Raw genomic sequence first — 22,854 nt, forward strand, 5'->3', positions numbered from 1 at the left:
GTCCTGTAGTGCCCAGACTGCTGGTATATAGCTGTATACTGTCCTATAGTGCCCCGACTGCTGGTATATAGCTGTATACTGTCCTATAGTGCCCTGACCGCTAATATATAGCTGTATACTGTCCTGTAGTGCCCCGACTGCTGGTATATAGCTGTATACTGTCCTATAGTGCCCCGACTGCTGGTATATAGCTGTATACTGTCCTGTAGTGCCCCGACTGCTGGTATATAGCTGTATACTGTCCTGTAGTGCCCAGACTGCTGGTATATAGCTGTATACTGTCCTTTAGTGCCCCGACTGCTGGTATATAGCTGTATACTGTCCTACAGTGCCCTGACCGCTAATATATAGCTGTATACTGTCCTATAGTGCCCTGACTGCTAATATATAGCTGTATACTGTCATATAGTGCCCTGACTGCTAATATATAGCTGTATACTGTCCTTGCTGCTGGGTTATAGCTGTATACTGCCCTGACTGCTGGTATATATAGCTGTATACTGCCCTGACTGCTGGTATATATAGCTGTATACTGTCCTGACTGCTGGTATATATAGCTGTATACTGCTCTGACTGCTGGTGTATATATAGCTGTATACTGTCCTGACTGCTGGTGTATATATAGCTGTATACTGCCCTGACTGCTGGTGTATATATAGCTGTATACTGTCCTGACTGCTGGTATATATAGCTGTATACTGCCCTGACTGCTGGTGTATATATAGCTGTATACTGTCCTGACTGCTGGTATATATAGCTGTATACTGCCCTGACTGCTGGTGTATATAGCTGTATACTGTCCTGACTGCTGGTATATATAGCTGTATACTGCCCTGACTGCTGGTGTATATATAGCTGTATACTGTCCTGACTGCTGGTGTATATATAGCTGTATACTGTCCTGACTGCTGGTATATATAGCTGTATACTGTCCTGACTGCTGGTATATATAACTGTATACTGTCCTGACTGCTGGTATATATAACTGTATACTGTCCTGACTGCTGGTATATATAGCTGTATACTGCCCTGACTGCTGGTGTATATATAGCTGTATACTGTCCTGACTGCTGGTATGTATAGCTGTATACTGTCATATAGTGCCCTGACTGCTAATATATAGCTGTATACTGTCCTTGCTGCTGGGTTATAGCTGTATACTGCCCTGACTGCTGGTATATATAGCTGTATACTGCCCTGACTGCTGGTATATATAGCTGTATACTGTCCTGACTGCTGGTATATATAGCTGTATACTGCTCTGACTGCTGGTGTATATATAGCTGTATACTGTCCTGACTGCTGGTGTATATATAGCTGTATACTGCCCTGACTGCTGGTGTATATATAGCTGTATACTGTCCTGACTGCTGGTATATATAGCTGTATACTGCCCTGACTGCTGGTGTATATATAGCTGTATACTGTCCTGACTGCTGGTATATATAGCTGTATACTGCCCTGACTGCTGGTGTATATATAGCTGTATACTGTCCTGACTGCTGGTATATATAGCTGTATACTGCCCTGACTGCTGGTGTATATATAGCTGTATACTGTCCTGACTGCTGGTGTATATATAGCTGTATACTGTCCTGACTGCTGGTATATATAGCTGTATACTGTCCTGACTGCTGGTATATATAACTGTATACTGTCCTGACTGCTGGTATATATAACTGTATACTGTCCTGACTGCTGGTATATATAGCTGTATACTGCCCTGACTGCTGGTGTATATATAGCTGTATACTGTCCTGACTGCTGGTATGTATAGCTGTATACTGTCCTGACTGCTGGTATGTATAGCTGTATACTGTCCTGACTGCTGGTGTATATATAGCTGTATACTGCCCTGACTGCTGGTATATATAGCTGTATACTGCCCTGACTGCTGGTATATATAGCTGTATACTGTCCTGACTGCTGGTGTATATCTGTATACTGTCCTGACTGCTGGTATATATAGCTGTATACTGTCCTGACTGCTGGTATATATAGCTGTATACTGTCCTGACTGCTGGTATGTATAGCTGTATACTGTCCTGACTGCTGGTATATATAGCTGTATACTGTCCTGACTGCTGGTATATATAGCTGTATACTGCCCTGACTGCTGGTGTATATATAGCTGTATACTGTCCTGACTGCTGGTATGTATAGCTGTATACTGCTCTGACTGCTGGTATATATAGCTGTATACTGCCCTGACTGCTGGTGTATATATAGCTGTATACTGTCCTGACTGCTGGTATGTATAGCTGTATACTGTCCTGACTGCTGGTATATATAGCTGTATACTGCCCTGACTGCTGGTGTATATATAGCTGTATACTGTCCTGACTGCTGGTATATATAGCTGTATACTGTCCTGACTGCTGGTGTATATATAGCTGTATACTGCCCTGACTGCTGGTGTATATATAGCTTTATACTGCCCTGACTGCTGGTATATATAGCTGTATACTGTCCTGACTGCTGGTGTATATATAGCTGTATACTGTCCTGACTGCTGGTGTATATATAGCTGTATACTGTCCTGACTGCTGGTATATATAGCTGTATACTGTCCTGACTGCTGGTATATATAGCTGTATACTGCCCTGACTGCTGGTATATATAGCTGTATACTGTCCTGACTGCTGGTATATAGCTGTATACTGCCCTGACTGCTGGTGTATATATAGCTGTATACTGCCCTGACTGCTGGTGTATATATAGCTGTATACTGCCCTGACTGCTGGTATATATAGCTGTATACTGCCCTGACTGCTGGTATATAGCTGTATACTGCCCTGACTGCTGGTATATAGCTGTATACTGCCCTGACTGCTGGTGTATATATAGCTGTATACTGCCCTGACTGCTGGTGTATATATAGCTGTATACTGCCCTGACTGCTGGTATATATAGCTGTATACTGTCCTGACTGCTGGTATATATAGCTGTATACTGTCCTGACTGCTGGTGTATATATAGCTGTATACTGTCCTGACTGCTGGTGTATATATAGCTGTATACTGTCCTGACTGCTGGTATATATAGCTGTATACTGCCCTGACTGCTGGTGTATATATAGCTGTATACTGCCCTGACTGCTGGTGTATATATAGCTGTATACTGTCCTGACTGCTGGTGTATATATAGCTGTATACTGCCCTGACTGCTGGTGTATATATAGCTGTATACTGTCCTGACTGCTGGTGTATATATAGCTGTATACTGCCCTGACTGCTGGTATATATAGCTGTATACTGTCCTGACTGCTGGTATATATAGCTGTATACTGCCCTGACTGCTGGTATATATAGCTGTATACTGTCCTGACTGCTGGTATATATAGCTGTATACTGCCCTGACTGCTGGTGTATATATAGCTGTATACTGCCCTGACTGCTGGTGTATATATAGCTGTATACTGTCCTGACTGCTGGTATATATAGCTGTATACTGTCCTGACTGCTGGTGTATATATAGCTGTATACTGTCCTGACTGCTGGTATATATAGCTGTATACTGTCCTGACTGCTGGTATGTATAGCTGTATACTGTCCTGACTGCTGGTATGTATAGCTGTATACTGTCCTGACTGCTGGTATATATAGCTGTATACTGCCCTGACTGCTGGTGTATATATAGCTGTATACTGTCCTGACTGCTGGTATATATAGCTGTATACTGTCCTGACTGCTGGTATATATAGCTGTATACTGCCCTGACTGCTGGTGTATATATAGCTGTATACTGTCCTGACTGCTGGTATATATAGCTGTATACTGTCCTGACTGCTGGTATATATAGCTGTATACTGTCCTGACTGCTGGTATGTATAGCTGTATACTGCCCTGACTGCTGGTATGTATAGCTGTATACTGTCCTGACTGCTGGTGTATATATAGCTGTATACTGTCCTGACTGCTGGTATGTATAGCTGTATACTGTCCTGACTGCTGGTATGTATAGCTGTATACTGCTCTGACTGCTGGTATGTATAGCTGTATACTGCTCTGACTGCTGGTGTATATATAGCTGTATACTGCCCTGACTGCTGGTGTATATATAGCTGTATACTGCCCTGACTGCTGGTGTATATATATAGCTGTATACTGCTCTGACTGCTGGTGTATATATAGCTGTATACTGCCCTGACTGCTGGTGTATATATAGCTGTATACTGTCCTGACTGCTGGTATGTATAGCTGTATACTGTCCTGACTGCTGGTGTATATATAGCTGTATACTGCCCTGATTGCTGGTGTATATATAGCTGTATACTGCCCTGACTGCTGGTGTATATATAGCTTTATACTGCCCTGACTGCTGGTATATATAGCTGTATACTGTCCTGACTGCTGGTGTATATATAGCTGTATACTGTCCTGACTGCTGGTGTATATATAGCTGTATACTGCCCTGACTGCTGGTATATATAGCTGTATACTGTCCTGACTGCTGGTATATATAGCTGTATACTGTCCTGACTGCTGGTGTATATATAGCTGTATACTGTCCTGACTGCTGGTGTATATATAGCTGTATACTGCCCTGACTGCTGGTATGTATAGCTGTATACTGCCCTGACTGCTGGTGTATATATAGCTGTATACTGTCCTGACTGCTGGTGTATATATAGCTGTATACTGCCCTGACTGCTGGTGTATATATAGCTGTATACTGCCCTGACTGCTGGTGTATATATAGCTGTATACTGTCCTGACTGCTGGTGTATATATAGCTGTATACTGCCCTGACTGCTGGTGTATATATAGCTGTATACTGTCCTGACTGCTGGTATGTATATCTGTATACTGTCCTGACTGCTGGTATATATAGCTGTATACTGTCCTGACTGCTGGTATATATAGCTGTATACTGCTCTGACTGCTGGTATGTATAGCTGTATACTGCTCTGAATGCTGGTGTATATATAGCTGTATACTGCCCTGACTGCTGGTGTATATATAGCTGTATACTGCCCTGACTGCTGGTGTATATATAGCTGTATACTGCCCTGACTGCTGGTATATATAGCTGTATACTGCTCTGACTGCTGGTGTATATATAGCTGTATACTGCTCTGACTGCTGGTGTATATATAGCTGTATACTGCCCTGACTGCTGGTGTATATATAGCTGTATACTGTCCTGACTGCTGATATATATAGCTGTATACTGTCCTGACTGCTGGTATATATAGCTGTATACTGCCCTGACTGCTGGTGTATGTATAGCTGTATACTGCTCTGACTGCTGGTGTATATATAGCTGTATACTGCCCTGACTGCTGGTATATATAGCTGTATACTGCCCTGACTGCTGGTGTATATATAGCTGTATACTGTCCTGACTGCTGGTATATATAGCTGTATACTGTCCTGACTGCTGGTATATATAGCTGTATACTGTCCTGACTGCTGGTATATATAGCTGTATACTGCTCTGACTGCTGGTATGTATAGCTGTATACTGTCCTGACTGCTGGTATGTATAGCTGTATACTGTCCTGACTGCTGGTATATATAGCTGTATACTGCTCTGAATGCTGGTGTATATATAGCTGTATACTGCCCTGACTGCTGGTGTATATATAGCTGTATATTGCCCTGACTGCTGGTATGTATAGCTGTATACTGCCCTGACTGCTGGTATGTATAGCTGTATACTGCCCTGACTGCTGGTATATATAGCTGTATACTGCTCTGACTGCTGGTGTATATATAGCTGTATACTGCCCTGACTGCTGGTATATATAGCTGTATACTGTCCTGACTGCTGGTATATATAGCTGTATACTGCCCTGACTGCTGGTATATATATATCTGTATACTGCCCTGACTGCTGGTGTATATATAGCTGTATACTGCTCTGACTGCTGGTGTATATATAGCTGTATACTGCCCTGACTGCTGGTGTATATATAGCTGTATACTGCCCTGACTGCTGGTGTATATATAGCTGTATACTGCCCTGACTGCTGGTATATATAGCTGTATACTGTCCTGACTGCTGGTATGTATATCTGTATACTGTCCTGACTGCTGGTATATATAGCTGTATACTGTCCTGACTGCTGGTATATATAGCTGTATACTGCCCTGACTGCTGGTGTATATATAGCTGTATACTGCTCTGACTGCTGGTGTATATATAGCTGTATACTGCTCTGAATGCTGGTGTATATATAGCTGTATACTGTCCTGACTGCTGGTGTATATATAGCTGTATACTGCCCTGACTGCTGGTGTATATATAGCTGTATACTGCTCTGACTGCTGGTGTATATATAGCTGTATACTGCCCTGACTGCTGGTGTATATATAGCTGTATACTGCCCTGACTGCTGGTGTATATATAGCTGTATACTGTCCTGACTGCTGGTATGTATATCTGTATACTGTCCTGACTGCTGGTATATATAGCTGTATACTGTCCTGACTGCTGGTATATATAGCTGTATACTGCTCTGACTGCTGGTATGTATAGCTGTATACTGCTCTGACTGCTGGTGTATATATAGCTGTATACTGTCCTGACTGCTGATATATATAGCTGTATACTGCTCTGACTGCTGGTATGTATAGCTGTATACTGCTCTGACTGCTGGTGTATATATAGCTGTATACTGCTCTGACTGCTGGTGTATATATAGCTGTATACTGTCCTGACTGCTGGTATATATAGCTGTATACTGCTCTGACTGCTGGTATGTATAGCTGTATACTGCTCTGACTGCTGGTGTATATATAGCTGTATACTGCTCTGACTGCTGGTATATAGCTGTATACTGCCCTGACTGCTGGTGTATATATAGCTGTATACTGCTCTGACTGCTGGTATGTATAGCTGTATACTGCCCTGACTGCTGGTGTATATATAGCTGTATACTGCCCTGACTGCTGGTATGTATAGCTGTATACTGCCCTGACTGCTGGTATATATAACTGTATACTGCTCTGACTGCTGGTGTATATAGCTGTATACTGCCCTGACTGCTGGTGTATATATAGCTGTATACTGTCCTGACTGCTGGTATGTATATCTGTATACTGTCCTGACTGCTGGTATATATAGCTGTATACTGTCCTGACTGCTGGTATATATAGCTGTATACTGCTCTGACTGCTGGTATGTATAGCTGTATACTGCTCTGACTGCTGGTGTATATATAGCTGTATACTGTCCTGACTGCTGATATATATAGCTGTATACTGCTCTGACTGCTGGTATGTATAGCTGTATACTGCTCTGACTGCTGGTGTATATATAGCTGTATACTGCTCTGACTGCTGGTGTATATATAGCTGTATACTGTCCTGACTGCTGGTATATATAGCTGTATACTGCTCTGACTGCTGGTATGTATAGCTGTATACTGCTCTGACTGCTGGTGTATATATAGCTGTATACTGCTCTGACTGCTGGTATATAGCTGTATACTGCCCTGACTGCTGGTGTATATATAGCTGTATACTGCTCTGACTGCTGGTATGTATAGCTGTATACTGCCCTGACTGCTGGTGTATATATAGCTGTATACTGCCCTGACTGCTGGTATGTATAGCTGTATACTGCCCTGACTGCTGGTGTATATATAACTGTATACTGCTCTGACTGCTGGTGTATATAGCTGTATACTGCCCTGACTGCTGGTGTATATATAGCTTTATACTGCCCTGACTGCTGGTATATATAGCTGTATACTGTCCTGACTGCTGGTATATATAGCTGTATACTGCCCTGACTGCTGGTATATATAGCTGTATACTGTCCTGACTGCTGGTATATATAGCTGTATACTGCCCTGACTGCTGGTGTATATATAGCTGTATACTGCCCTGACTGCTGGTATATATAGCTGTATACTGCCCTGACTGCTGGTGTATATATAGCTGTATACTGTCCTGACTGCTGGTGTATATATAGCTGTATACTGTCCTGACTGCTGGTATATATAGCTGTATACTGCCCTGACTGCTGGTATATATAGCTTTATACTGCCCTGACTGCTGGTATATATAGCTGTATACTGCCCTGACTGCTGGTGTATATATAGCTGTATACTGCCCTGACTGCTGGTATATATAGCTGTATACTGTCCTGACTGCTGGTATATATAGCTGTATACTGCCCTGACTGCTGGTGTATATATAGCTGTATACTGTCCTGACTGCTGGTGTATATATAGCTGTATACTGTCCTGACTGCTGGTATATATAGCTGTATACTGTCCTGACTGCTGGTATATATAGCTGTATACTGCCTTGACTGCTGGTGTATATATAGCTGTATACTGCTCTGACTGCTGGTGTATATATAGCTGTATACTGTCCTGACTGCTGGTGTATATATAGCTGTATACTGTCCTGACTGCTGGTATATATAGCTGTATACTGCCCTGACTGCTGGTGTATATATAGCTGTATACTGCCCTGACTGCTGGTGTATATATAGCTGTATACTGCCCTGACTGCTGGTATATATAGCTGTATACTGCCCTGACTGCTGGTGTATATATAGCTGTATACTGCCCTGACTGCTGGTATATATAGCTGTATACTGCCCTGACTGCTGGTGTATATATAGCTGTATACTGCCCTGACTGCTGGTGTATATATAGCTGTATACTGTCCTGACTGCTGGTATATATAGCTGTATACTGCCCTGACTGCTGGTGTATATATAGCTGTATACTGCCCTGACTGCTGGTGTATATATAGCTGTATACTGTCCTGACTGCTGGTATATATAGCTGTATACTGTCCTGACTGCTGGTATGTATAGCTGTATACTGCCCTGACTGCTGGTGTATATATAGCTGTATACTGTCCTGACTGCTGGTGTATATATAGCTGTATACTGTCCTGACTGCTGGTATGTATAGCTGTATACTGCCCTGACTGCTGGTGTATATATAGCTGTATACTGTCCTGACTGCTGGTATATATAGCTGTATACTGTCCTGACTGCTGGTATGTATAGCTGTATACTGCCCTGACTGCTGGTGTATATATAGCTGTATACTGTCCTGACTGCTGGTATGTATAGCTGTATACTGCCCTGACTGCTGGTGTATATATAGCTGTATACTGTCCTGACTGCTGGTATATATAGCTGTATACTGCCCTGACTGCTGGTGTATATATAGCTGTATACTGCCCTGACTGCTGGTATATATAGCTGTATACTGTCCTGACTGCTGATATATATAGCTGTATACTGCCCTGACTGCTGGTGTATATATAGCTGTATACTGCCCTGACTGCTGGTGTATATATAGCTGTATACTGCCCTGACTGCTGGTATATATAGCTGTATACTGTCCTGACTGCTGGTGTATATATAGCTGTATACTGTCCTGACTGCTGGTATATATAGCTGTATACTGCCCTGACTGCTGGTATATATAGCTGTATACTGTCCTGACTGCTGGTATATATAGCTGTATACTGTCCTGACTGCTGGTGTATATATAGCTGTATACTGTCCTGACTGCTGGTATATATAGCTGTATACTGCCCTGACTGCTGGTGTATATATAGCTGTATACTGTCCTGACTGCTGGTGTATATATAGCTGTATACTGTCCTGACTGCTGGTATATATAGCTGTATACTGCCCTGACTGCTGGTGTATATATAGCTGTATACTGCCCTGACTGCTGGTATATATAGCTGTATACTGCCCTGACTGCTGGTATGTATAGCTGTATACTGCCCTGACTGCTGGTGTATATATAGCTGTATACTGTCCTGACTGCTGATATATATAGCTGTATACTGTCCTGACTGCTGGTATATATAGCTGTATACTGCCCTGACTGCTGGTGTATATATAGCTGTATACTGTCCTGACTGCTGGTATATATAGCTGTATACTGCTCTGACTGCTGGTGTATATATAGCTGTATACTGCTCTGACTGCTGGTGTATATATAGCTGTATACTGCCCTGACTGCTGGTATATATAGCTGTATACTGTCCTGACTGCTGGTATATATAGCTGTATACTGTCCTGACTGCTGGTATGTATAGCTGTATACTGTCCTGACTGCTGATATATATAGCTGTATACTGCTCTGACTGCTGGTATATATTGCTGTATACTGCTCTGACTGTTGGTATATAGCTGTATACTGCTCTGACTGCTGGTATATAGCTGTATACTGCCCTGTAGTACCCTTACTGCTGGTATATATACTGTCCTGTAGTGCCCTTACTGCTGGTATATATACTGCCCTGTAGTGACCTTACTGCTGGTATATATACTGCCCTGTAGTGACCTTACTGCTGGTATATATACTGCCCTGTAGTGACCTTACTGCTGGTATATATACTGCCCTGTAGTGACCTTACTGCTGGTATATATACTGCCCTGTAGTGACCTTACTGCTGGTATATATACTGCCCTGTAGTGACCTTACTGCTGGTATATATACTGCCCTGTAGTGACCTTACTGCTGGTATATATACTGCCCTGTAGTGACCTTACTGCTGGTATATATACTGCCCTGTAGTACCCTTACTGCTGGTATATATACTGTCCTGTAGTGCCCTTACTGCTGGTATATATACTGCCCTGTAGTGACCTTACTGCTGGTATATATACTGCCCTGTAGTGACCTTACTGCTGGTATATATACTGCCCTGTAGTGACCTTACTGCTGGTATATATACTGCCCTGTAGTGACCTTACTGCTGGTATATATACTGCCCTGTAGTGACCTTACTGCTGGTATATATACTGCCCTGTAGTGACCTTACTGCTGGTATATATACTGCCCTGTAGTGACCTTACTGCTGGTATATATACTGCCCTGTAGTGACCTTACTGCTGGTATATATACTGCCCTGTAGTGACCTTACTGCTGGTATATATACTGCCCTGTAGTGACCTTACTGCTGGTATATATACTGCCCTGTAGTGACCTTACTGCTGGTATATATACTGCCCTGTAGTACCCTTACTGCTGGTATATATACTGCCCTGTAGTGACCTTACTGCTGGTATATATACTGCCCTGTAGTGCCCTTACTGCTGGTATATATACTGCCCTGTAGTGCCCTTACTGCTGGTATATATACTGTCCTGTAGTGCTCTTACTGCTGGTATATATACTGCCCTGTAGTGCCCTTACTGCTGGTATATATACTGCCCTGTAGTGCCCTTACTGCTGGTATATATACTGCCCTGTAGTACCCTTACTGCTGGTATATATACTGCCCTGTAGTGCCCTTACTGCTGGTATATATACTGCCCTGTAGTGACCTTACTGCTGGTATATATACTGCCCTGTAGTGCCCTTACTGCTGGTATATATACTGCCCTGTAGTGACCTTACTGCTGGTATATATACTGCCCTGTAGTGACCTTACTGCTGGTATATATACTGCCCTGTAGTGACCTTACTGCTGGTATATATACTGCCCTGTAGTGACCTTACTGCTGGTATATATACTGCCCTGTAGTACCCTTACTGCTGGTATATATACTGCCCTGTAGTGACCTTACTGCTGGTATATATACTGCCCTGTAGTGCCCTTACTGCTGGTATATATACTGCCCTGTAGTGCCCTTACTGCTGGTATATATACTGCCCTGTAGTGCCCTTACTGCTGGTATATATACTGCCCTGTAGTGCCCTTACTGCTGGTATATATACTGCCCTGTAGTTTACTGTTATTATTACTGTGTGCTCAGTGTCAGGCGGCTGTCCAGCAGATGACTATAACATTATGGTAGCTGTATGCACCGGACCATTATGACACCATCAGTACCGTACAGCGGGTTATGGCGCTTCATGTTTATTCTCCAGGTCCTATGGTGACGTCCAGTACGACCCCCGAGCGCCCTGTGGTGGTGGAGAAGATCCTGAGGGTGACCTTGGACATCATCCACTTGTTGACCGGCCAGGTGAGACCTTTGGGGATTGTTCTCTACTCTCCATTACCTCTGGCGGTGCTGCAGTGTAAATCATGGGGGACGGTGTCTAATAGGCTCCAGTAGATGATGCAGCTGGTTATATGTAATATTGTGAAGCTATAAACCCTGAAGAAGGTGAGCGGCGGCCGCGGCTGATACTTTGTTCGTTGCGCCGTGAGATTTTTATGGTAAAATGAAGATGTCAATACAAAGATTATTGGTGGCGCAAAAATAAAATTAACAAGCCCCATATGTTTTCCATCTGTGGATGGGAAAAATAACAGTAGGGGTAGGGTCACAAGAGCGAGCGTCGGGTGCAGCGCCGGAGTCTCGTGACATCACGGCCACGCCCCCTCAATGTAAGTCTATGGGAGGGGGCGTGACAGCTGTCACGCCCCCTCCCATAGACTTGCATTGAGGGGGCGTGGCCGTGACGTCTTGAGTGGGGCGTGACCGTGATGTCAGGAGCCTCCCCCTCGCATCGGCAGTCATGCGTCACGGAGCTAAGTTCACTCTGTGCACCGGATGTCTGGGGTGCCGCAGCCAAGATCGCAGGGGTGCTCTGCAATCAGACATCTTATCCCCTATCCTTTGGATAGAGATAAGATGTCTAGGGACGGAGTACCCCTTTAAAACACTGGTACATGACCAAAATGTGCAACTCTAGGGGGCGCTCCACGATATTTTGCAGCAATCCAGAACGTCACATATTCAGACAAATAGAAGAACATGCGGCACTCACCCCTTTATGTCGCTTTTCTTCAACTTTATTCCGTTACCAAGTTACGGGCGTGATGTAGGGGAGACAGGCAAGTGCGGAGGCAACAGACGTTTCGTGCTGGAAAGTGCTTCAGTCTCCAGACAACTTTTTAATGGAATAAAGTTGAAGAAAAGCTCCATAGGGTATGTTCACACTGCGGAATTCGGCGAGTAGAATTCCACGCAGTGAACATTCCAGTCAGCGTGAACGGGTCTTCCGCGAGACCCGATCACACTGTGGAATTTCAGCGCAAAGAAAGAACATGTTCATTCTTTGCGCGGAATTCTGCGAGTACTGCATAGCGGTCAATGGTGACGGTGCAGTGCCCCGCGGTCCTACCGCCGAAGTATCTTTGACGGCGGAGCCCCCCTGACGGAATTTGTTAGGCTGGGTTCACATCACGTTTTTGCTATACTGTTTTCGATCCGTTTTTCTAAAGAAATCCGTATGGCAAAAAAAACGATGGAACAGTATGGAAAAAGTAAGCCGTATGCGTTTTTAAAAATGTATACTGTTTTTAAAAGTGCATACAGTTCCGTCAGTTTTTATAAAAAAAAAAAAAAAAAAACATAAGTTTTTGAAAATGTTGTCCATTTTTAATGGGAGGGGTCTTGGGTGGGGACTTTAGGATTCAAATACGCATGTGCCAAGTAAAAACTTATACGTTTTTCCCATATGGATCCGTATACATGTGCGTTTCCCATTGACGTCCATGTTATAAAAAAACTTATGCGGTTGCAGTACCGTGGTTAACCACGATTTTGTCTCCGGTTTAAAAACCATACTGCAACCGCATACGTTTTTTTTTAACATGGACGTCAATGGGAAACACACATGTATACGGTTCCATACGGGAAAAATGTATACGATTTTACTTTGCACATGCGCATTTGAATCCTAAAGTCCCCACCCAAGACCCCTCCCATTAAAAATGGACAAAATTTTCAAAAACTTATGTTTTTTTTTTAATAAAAACTGACGGAACTGTATGCACTTTTAAAAACAGTATACTGTTTAAAAACCCATACGGTTTACTTTTTCCCATACTGTTCCATCCGTTTTTTTGCCATACCGTTTTCTTTAGAAAAACGGATTGAAAACAGTATGGCAAAAACGTGATGTGAACCCAGCCTTATTTGGAACGCATGGGGGGGGGGGGGGGGAGGCGGTACTGTCCATGTAGAAGCAAATACAATTTTATGTACATTTGGAACAACAGGTGAGTTGTCGTCTTCTTCTGCACAGGACGATGTTGTAGTGAAAAGGTCCGGTGGCTGCGTCGTCATCGATCCGCCGCCACCAGCACCGACGAGAAATGACAAAGAGAAGATCCTGGATCTCATCCACAAGATGGTGGAGCTGCTGTCGGGAGAGGTGAGAACTGCTGGGACATAATACACGGAGAGGAGGGGGTCGGGATCAGTGTGGTCAGGACATGTAAAAAGTTCTGATCAGTCGGGGTCTGAGTCCTGAGACCTCCATTGGTCGGCAGAATGGGCCAGGATAAGCGCACACTGCCCCTAGACATCTTATCCCCTATCCAAAGGATAAGATGTCTGATCGGCGCTGGCGACCCTCATGATCTCTGCTGCGACAGCCCAGACACGGATGACATGAGATTCTGGGCGGAGGCTTGAAACATCACGCCCCGCTCGTAAGGTCACGACCATGCCAGCTCAATGCAAGTCTATGGGAGGGGGCGTGACGACAGTCACGCCCCCTCCCATAGACTTGCATTGAGGGGGCGTGACCTCACGAGCGGGGCATGGCCGTGACGCCACGAGTCTCCAGCACTGCACCCGACGCTCTAAACGAACACCGGGTGCAGCAGGGAGATCCCGGGGGTCCCCAGCAGGACCCCTGCCATCAGACATTTTATCTAGTCTAGGGGCAAAGTATCCCTTTAAAGGGGTACTCTAGTGAAAATTTTTTTTTTATTTTTTTTTTTTTTATCAACTGGTGCCAGAAAGTTAAACAGATTTGTAAATGACTTCTATTAAAAATATTAATCCTTCCACTACTTATTAGCTGCTGAATACTACAGAGGAAATGATTTTCTTTTTGAAACATAGAGCTCTCTGCTGACATCACGAGTACAGTGCTCTCTGCTGACATCTCTGTCCATTTTAGGAACTGTCCAGAGCAGCATATGTTTGCTATGGGGATTTTCTCCTGCTCTGGACAGTTCCTAAAATGGACAGAGATGTCAGCAGAGAGCACTGTACTCGTGATGTCAGCAGAGAGCTCTGTGTTCCAAAAAGAAAACCATTTCCTCTGTAGTATTCAGCAGCAAATAAGTACTGGAAGGATAAAGATTTTTTAATAGAAGTCATTTACAAATCTGTTTAACTTTCTGGCACCAGTTGATAAAAAAAAAAAAAAAAAGTTTTCCACCGGAGTACCCCTTTAACCCCTTAAGGACCAAGGACGTATCGGTACGTCATTGGTCCTTCTCTCCTGATATAACGTGGGGTTACACAGTAACCCCGCGTCATATCATGGCGGGCCCGGCGTCATAGTGAAGCCGGGACCCGCCTCTAATAGCGCGCAGCGCCGATCGCGGCGCCGCGCGCTATTAACCCTTTAGCCGCGCGCTCAAAGCTGAGCCGCGCGGCTAAAAGTGAAAGTGAAAGTTCCCGGCTAGCTCAGTCGAGCTGTTCGGGATAGCCACGGCTAATCGCGGCATCCCGAACAGCTGACAGGACAGCGGGAGGGTCCCTACCTGCCTCCTCTCTGTCCGATCGCCCAATGACTGCTCAGTGCCTGAGATCCAGGCATGAGCAGTCATGCGGCAGAATCGTTGATCACTGGTTTCTTATGAGAAACCAGTGATCAACATAGAAGATCAGTGTGTGCAGTGTTATAGGTCCCTATGGGATAACAATGATCAGTATATGAGATCAGTGTGTGCAGTGTTATAGGTCCCTATGGGATAACAATGATCAGTATAAGAGATCAGTGTGTGCAGTGTTATAGGTCCCTATGGGATAATAATGATCAGTATAAGAGATCAGTGTGTGCAGTGTTATAGGTCCCTATGGGAGCTATAACACTGCAAAAAAAAAGTGAAAAAAAAAAGTGAATAAAGATCATTTAACTCCTCCCCTATTAAAAGTTTGAATCACCCCCCTTTTCCAATAAAAAAAAAAACACAGTGTAAATAAAAATAAAAATAAACATATGTGGTATCACCGCGTGCGGAAATGTCCGAATTATAAAAATATATCATTAATTAAACCGCTCGGTCAATGGCGTGCGCGCAAAAAAAATTCCAAAGTCCAAAATAGTGCATTTTTGGTCACTTTTTATATCATTTAAAAATGAATAAAAAGTGATCAATAAGTCCTATCAATGCAAAAATGGTACCGTTAAAAACTTCAGATCACGGCGCAAAAAATGAGCCCTCATACCGCCCCATACACGGAAAAATAAAAAAGTTATAGGGGTCAGAAGATGACAATTTTAAACGTATTAATTTTCCTGCATGTAGTTATGATTTTTTCCAAAAGTCCGACAAAATCAAACCTATATAAGTAGGGTATCATTTTAATCGTATGGACCTACAGAATACATATCAGGTGTCATTTTTACCGAAAAATTTACTACGTAGAAACGGAAGCCCCCAAAAGTTACAAAACAGCGTTTTTTTTTCAATTTTGTCGCACAATGATTTTTTTTCCCGCTTCACCATAGATTTTTGGGCAAAATGACTGACGTCATTACAAAGTAGAATTGGTGGCGCAAAAAATAAGCCATCATATGGATTTTTAGGTGTAAATTTGAAAGAGTTATGATTTTTTAAAGGCAAGGAGCAAAAAACGAAAATGCAAAAACGGAAAAACCTCCGGTCCTTAAGGGGTTAAGTATTTTAATCCCTGGCTCACAGCGATCTCTGTCCCATCATAAGTCTCTACGGGGCCGTAGAGAGGAGATCAGTGGAGTTTCTGACTAATCAAAACTTTTGACGTGTCCAAACTTTTATTTGTTTATTTGTTTTTTGTTTTATGATAGGTGCACGATAAACCTGAGCGACTTATTTATTTATTTGTATTTATTTAGATATTTATTTATTTAACACACATATATATACATTTATTTTATTTTTATTTTTTACTATTTTTTATTTATTAATTTATTTTTCTTATAGCTTTCTACGTAATTGTGTGTCTGTTCTCCTTGTCACATGGTGTCACCATCTTTCCATTTGTGTAGAGGTCGGTGGATACGAGAAAAGATATTTTGGAGGACGTAGCGCAGAATGATCGTCAGACCGTCCGCTCCTCGATCGGTAAGAAGCCATTTCTAGAGCGCGGCTCATCTCCAGGTCTTATAAATCTGCATTGTCCTTCTTACTCATCTTCCTTTCTAACATCCCGTAACAATGATAGAAGCCGTCATGTCACTAAAACAGCGATTTCCCACCAAGTGTTCCTCCAGCTGTTGCAAAACTACAAATGAAAAAAGTACTGGTCACAGGTGTGGGGCTTAAAGGGGTACTCCATTGGAAAACATTTTTTTTTTTTTTAAATCAACTAATGCCAGAAAGTTAAACAGATTTGTATATTACTTCTATTAAAAAATCTTAATCCTTCCAGCACTTATTGGCTGCTGAATACTACAGAGGAAATTATTATTTTCAGTCTGACCACAGTGCTCTCTGCTGACACCTCTGTCCATTTTAGGAACTGTCCAGAGCAGGAGAAAATCCCCAAAGCAAACCTCTCCTGATCTGGACAGTTCCTGACATGGACAGAGGTGTCAGCAGAGAGCACGGTGTTCGTGACAGAAAAGAGTTCCAAAAAGAAAATAATTTCCTCTGTAGTATTCAGCAACTAAGTACTGGAAGGATTAAGATTTTTTAATAGAAGTAATTTACAAATCTTTGTAAATTTTCTGGCACCAGTTGATTCGAAAAAATTGCACCAAAAACAGTGTAAGGCTGGGTTCACACTACGGTTTGCAACTACGGTTCCTGTATACGGCTGGGAGGAGGGGGGGTGGGGCTTAATCGCGGCGCCCGCACTCAGCCGTATAAGGGAACCGTAGTTAATGTATGTCTATGAGCCGACTGGAGTGAACCGCAGCCTCCGGTAAGCTGCGTTTTCGGCCGTATGCGGTTTCCCGACCGCAGGCAAAAACGTGGTTGAAAACGTGGCCAAAAAAAGCAGCCGACCGGAGGCTGCGGTTCACTCCGGTCGGCTCATAGACATGCATTAAATACGGTCCCCGAATACGGCTGAGTGCGGGCGCCACAATTAAGCCCGACCCCCCTCCTCCCAGCCGTATACGGGAACCATAGTTACAAATCGTAGTGTGAACCCAGTCTAAGATGTGCCAGATTTTCAAACAGCCTCTGTTAAAAAAAGAAGAAAAAAAAAAAAAAAAAGGACATTCCGATCTCGGGCACCCCTGCCCAACTCTCCTCCTCACCTTCCAAAATGGACTTGTCTTGGCAGGGGCGTCCGCTCAGCCAATCGCCAATTGAGGTGGGACACCGCTGTGGCTAGATGTTGATGAAGCGGCCCGTCGCTGTTGAGGCAGGTCTGGGTCTGTCTCAAAAGGTGGGAGCTCCTCAGCAGTTTAGAGAGAGATCCCAGGGATCCCAGTGGTTGGGCCCCCTTGTGATCAGACTCTTATCTCCTATCCAGTGGATGGCGGGGGGGGGGGTATTTTTTTGTAAGCTGGAATACCCCTTTATTGACATGACAAGTCCTCTTTAAAGGGGACCCCCTCAGCGCAAAACACTGTCCGAGCCACCTCAACAACATGAACACCCAGTGTGTACGGTTTTCCCGACCACTGTGCTCTCAGCTGTTGCAAAACTACAACTCCCAGCATGCCCGGACAGCCAACGGCTGTCCGGGCATGCTGGAAGTTGTTGTTTTGCAACAGCTGGAGGCACGATGCTTAGGATACACAGTAATAGAGACCCACAACATCCATGACTGCGGAGCAGTGACCCCAACAGCTCCCTTGCCAGGGCTTCATTTGTGGCGTTACGAGCAGGATACATGTTTCACGTGCTGGTTCCTAGAGAGCAGTGCATTGTGGGCGCTAAGGTTATACTGGAACTACTAGATTTGCAACAGCTGGAGGCACAATTCTTTGGATACACTGTCATAGAGAAACACAACATCCATGACAGCAGAGTAGTGAACCCAACAACTCCATGGCCAGGGCTTCATTTGTGGCGTTACGAGCAGGATACATGTTTCACGTGCTGGTTCCTAGAGAGCAATGCATTGTGGGAGCTGAGGTTATACTGGGAGTTGTAGTTTTGCAACAGCTGTAGGCCCAATGGTTAAGGAAACCCTTATCTAACATCAATTCTATTTCCATTTTGGTCCATCAGATGAGCCGGACATCACTTCTAGGTGCCCTGGAGATGTTAAGAGCGAGAAGAAATCTTCTTGGAACATAACGGTGACGCTGAATTCCTGCGGCGAAGGAAACCTCCAAGATGGTCTTACGGACAGATCTGCGGAATATACACAGGTTCGTGTTAAGGTAGGACAAGATGCGAACGATGGGGGTCACATCCCTACCACGTATGAAACGGAAGAACTATCGTCGCTCAACATTAAGGAAGAACCTGTGTCCGGGGACGAGGCTGAGGTCTCCTCCGCTCCGGCGGATCATTTTCGGCACATAACTAGTCAGATTAAGGAAGAATCTTTCTCGGATGAAGAGGAATCTGTCCTAAGGAACGTAAAGGAGGAAGAAATCCTTAGAGATACGGATAATTATTCATCCACGTCCCACGTTAAGGTCAAACCGGACCCCAGCGAAGAAGACGACCTACGTGACGTGGACAATGATGCCCCCCCGACACACGCGCTGAGCGAAGGTAGAAGACTGAACGTATCTGAGATGGTTCACCCCAACGCAGATGATGCGGATCAAGATGGTACAAAATGTTCCCCTAATGGGTTAAAACAGGCTCGGCACCAGACGGCACAGAAAGTGTTTACAAGCTCGGAGCGCGGTAAGCGCGTGTCATCGAAACCACCCGTCCTGGTCCACCAGAAGATCCAGAAGCCGCTGGTATGTTCGCAGTGCGGGCAACAATTCGTCTTCAAGTCTCAGCTCATCAGCCATCAGATGAACCACACGGGAAGGAAGACGTTCTCCTGTCAGGAATGTGGGAAATCTTTCGGCAGCGAGGCCGCCATCCTGGCGCACATGAAACTACACGCTGGAAAGGCTTCTTATTCGTGTGCCGAGTGCGGGAAATCTTTCGGGCAAAAGAACAATCTCCAGCGGCACCTCAGCATTCACACGGGAGAGAAACCCCACGCCTGCCCCGAGTGCGGGAAACGTTTTATGTCTAAGAGTAATCTCACGCAGCACTTGAGAGTCCACCGGCCGAAGACGAAGGAAACGTTCTGCTGCGCGGAGTGCGGGAAATGCTACAAGCGAGGGGCGGATTATAGGTGGCACATGTTAATACATCTCGGGGAGAAATGATCTCAGACCGGACTATAAGCCGTAATCTTCAGGACTAGACCTTTGTGGGGACACCGAATGTCATATCAGGACCCCCAACAGTCAAACCAGTTTTCAAGAAGCTCTCTGGGAAATGTTGTTGTTTTTCTTTTTTGTTTATTATTATTATTATTATTATTAGAGAATAATGTAGAGCAGTGGTTTCCAACCTGCGGACCTCCAGATGTTGCAAAACTACAACTCCCAGCATGCCCGGACAGCCAACGGCTGTCCGGGCATGCTGGGAGTTGTAGTTTTGCAACATCTGGAGGTCCGCAGGTTGAAGACCAGTGATGTAGACGTTCTTGTGTATGCCTTGTGCTTACCTGTTTTAGCTGAAGTGGCAGGCATGGAGTTTTCAGCCATACTGATTCCTATTCCTTTATGAAATAATTGTAGTAGTGTATAACTATATATCCTGATCCCATATAGATAGCAGCAGTATACAGATAGAGCTGGAGGGGAGGTGTATAACTACTATATATCCAGATCCCATAGAGATAGTAGCAGTATACAGATAGAGCTGGAGGGAGGTGTATAACTACTCGATATCCTGATCCCATACAGATAGCAGCAGTATACAGATAGAGCTGGAGGGGAGGTGTATAACTACTATATATCCTGATCCCATATAGATAGCAGTATACAGATAGAGCTGGAGGGGAGGTGTATAACTACTATATATCCAGATCCCATAGAGATAGCAGTATACAGATAGAGCTGGAGGGAGGTGTATAACTACTATATATCCTGATCCCATATAGATAGCAGCAGTATACAGATAGAGCTGGAGGGGAGGTGTATAACTACTATATATCCTGATCCCATATAGATAGCAGCAGTATACAGATAGAGCTGGAGGGGAGGTGTATAACTACTATATATCCTGATCCCATATAGATAGCAGCAGTATACAGATAGAGCTGGAGGGGAGGTGTATAACTACTATATATCCTGATCCCATATAGATAGCAGCAGTATACAGACAGAGCTGGAGGGGAGGTGTATAACTACTATATATCCTGATCCCATTGAGATAGTAGCAGTATACAGACAGAGCTGGAGGGGAGGTGTAGAACTACTATATATCCTGATCCCATAGAGGTAGCAGCAGTATACAGATAGAGCTGGAGGAGAGGTGTATAACTACTATATATCCTGATCCCATACAGATAGCAGCAGTATACAGATAGAGCTGGAGGGAGGTGTATAACTACTATATATCCTGATCCCATAGAGATAGCAGCAGTATACAGATAGAGCTGGAGGGAGGTGTATAACTACTATATATCCTGATCCCATACAGATAGCAGCAGTATACAGATAGAGCTGGAGGGGAGGTGTATAACTACTATATAAGAGAGAGAAAATAGTAGAACTAGGGTGCGTTCACACTATGGAGTTCCCCGAGTGTAATTCCGCGGTGTGAACTTAACATTAGTGTGAATGGGTTTCCACGAGACCCGTTCACACTGCAGAATTTCAGCGGCGGACAATTCCGCCGTTGAAATTGTTCCGCGCAAAGAAAGAACATGTTCGTTCTTTGCGCGGATTCCGCGAGCACTGCATAGCTGTCAATGGTGACGGCTCAGTGCCCCGCGGCTTTAGCGCCAAAGTAACCTCGTTGGCCGCCAGATGGAATCTCTGCTCGCGGAATTCAGCAGTGTGAACGCATCCTCAGAAAAAAATGAGAGAATCTTGGCCCAATCCTCATAAGATCCTGCTCTAGCTTTTCTCAGGTGTAAAGGTGTCTTCTCCAGACTATTGCTAAACTACAACTCCCAGCATGCCCTGACCGCCAAAGGCTGGAAGTTGTAGTTTTGCAACAGCTGGAGGCACACTGCTTTACATGCTGCAGTTTGACTTTGTCCTAGGCCGGAAGCCCAATAAGGTCGTAGGGTGAAGCTATGGGGCCCCTGTAGGGAATGCTGGGAGTTGTAGTTTGCACTAAACACGTCTCTATAGTCACATGACTTCCCATCTTCATCATGTGTCCAGGACATGTTCTCAGTAAATATTTATTATTATTGTTACTTTTCTGGGTTTCGGGTTATTTCAGGAGCTTTTTGTTTTTCGTCTTTAATGGAAGATTCCAACAATATTCTGTGCGTCTTTGACATATTTTGTACTGGACGTTGTGTGATACAGGACGCACCACAGGGATTTTAGTTTTTTTTTTTTATGCTGATGTTGTTTTAATGTTATTTATTATGTAATAAAAAAACAAACAAAACTTTAAGTAAAAAAAAAAAAAAAACTAGTAAATCGATTTGCAGCTGGAAAACGCGCAGAGCGCACAAACATATTTGCGTTTTGTAGGGTGTTTGTCTCCTTTTATATTACGTTCCTGGTGAATTATCGATGTGTTAATGCGGATTAACTGGCATAAAAAGCATCAGAATGTACCAAGTTCAAACATTATGGGGATGGGGGGGGATTGATCGTTGGTCCGAGGTCGTTTTCGTATAACTTATTTTTGGACTCAGGAATACGTCGCAAATAGTGGGCTTCTCGGCATAATTTAAAAAACTATCAGGTTCTTATACATTTTGATCAAAAAGTACAAGCCCACTCGCCACGTCAAGGCCACCTAGTCAGAGTGGGTCCCTAACCTAACATTGGCGTAGTGCTGGGCGGCGACCACTGCCTCCGAGACACCATGTCCAGCGGGGGAACGACCCAGTGGCCAG

General features: G+C 44.1%; 1 protein-coding gene across 1 annotated transcript; it reads left to right on the plus strand.

Annotated features, from left to right (window-relative positions):
• Window positions 1–293: 293 nt before the first annotated feature.
• Window positions 294–20,340, plus strand: LOC130282626 (oocyte zinc finger protein XlCOF7.1-like). The gene is made up of 5 exons (XM_056531065.1): window positions 294–303; window positions 11,813–11,910; window positions 13,925–14,053; window positions 16,892–17,003; window positions 19,032–20,340. Exons 2-5 carry the CDS (start codon window positions 11,818–11,820, stop codon window positions 20,144–20,146), a joined length of 1,449 nt encoding a protein of 482 aa, XP_056387040.1. The 5' UTR covers window positions 294–303; window positions 11,813–11,817; the 3' UTR covers window positions 20,147–20,340.
• Window positions 20,341–22,854: the final 2,514 nt, after the last annotated feature.

This window comes from Hyla sarda, chromosome 7 (genome assembly GCF_029499605.1).
Source record: "Hyla sarda isolate aHylSar1 chromosome 7, aHylSar1.hap1, whole genome shotgun sequence".
NCBI lineage: Eukaryota > Metazoa > Chordata > Amphibia > Anura > Hylidae > Hyla > Hyla sarda.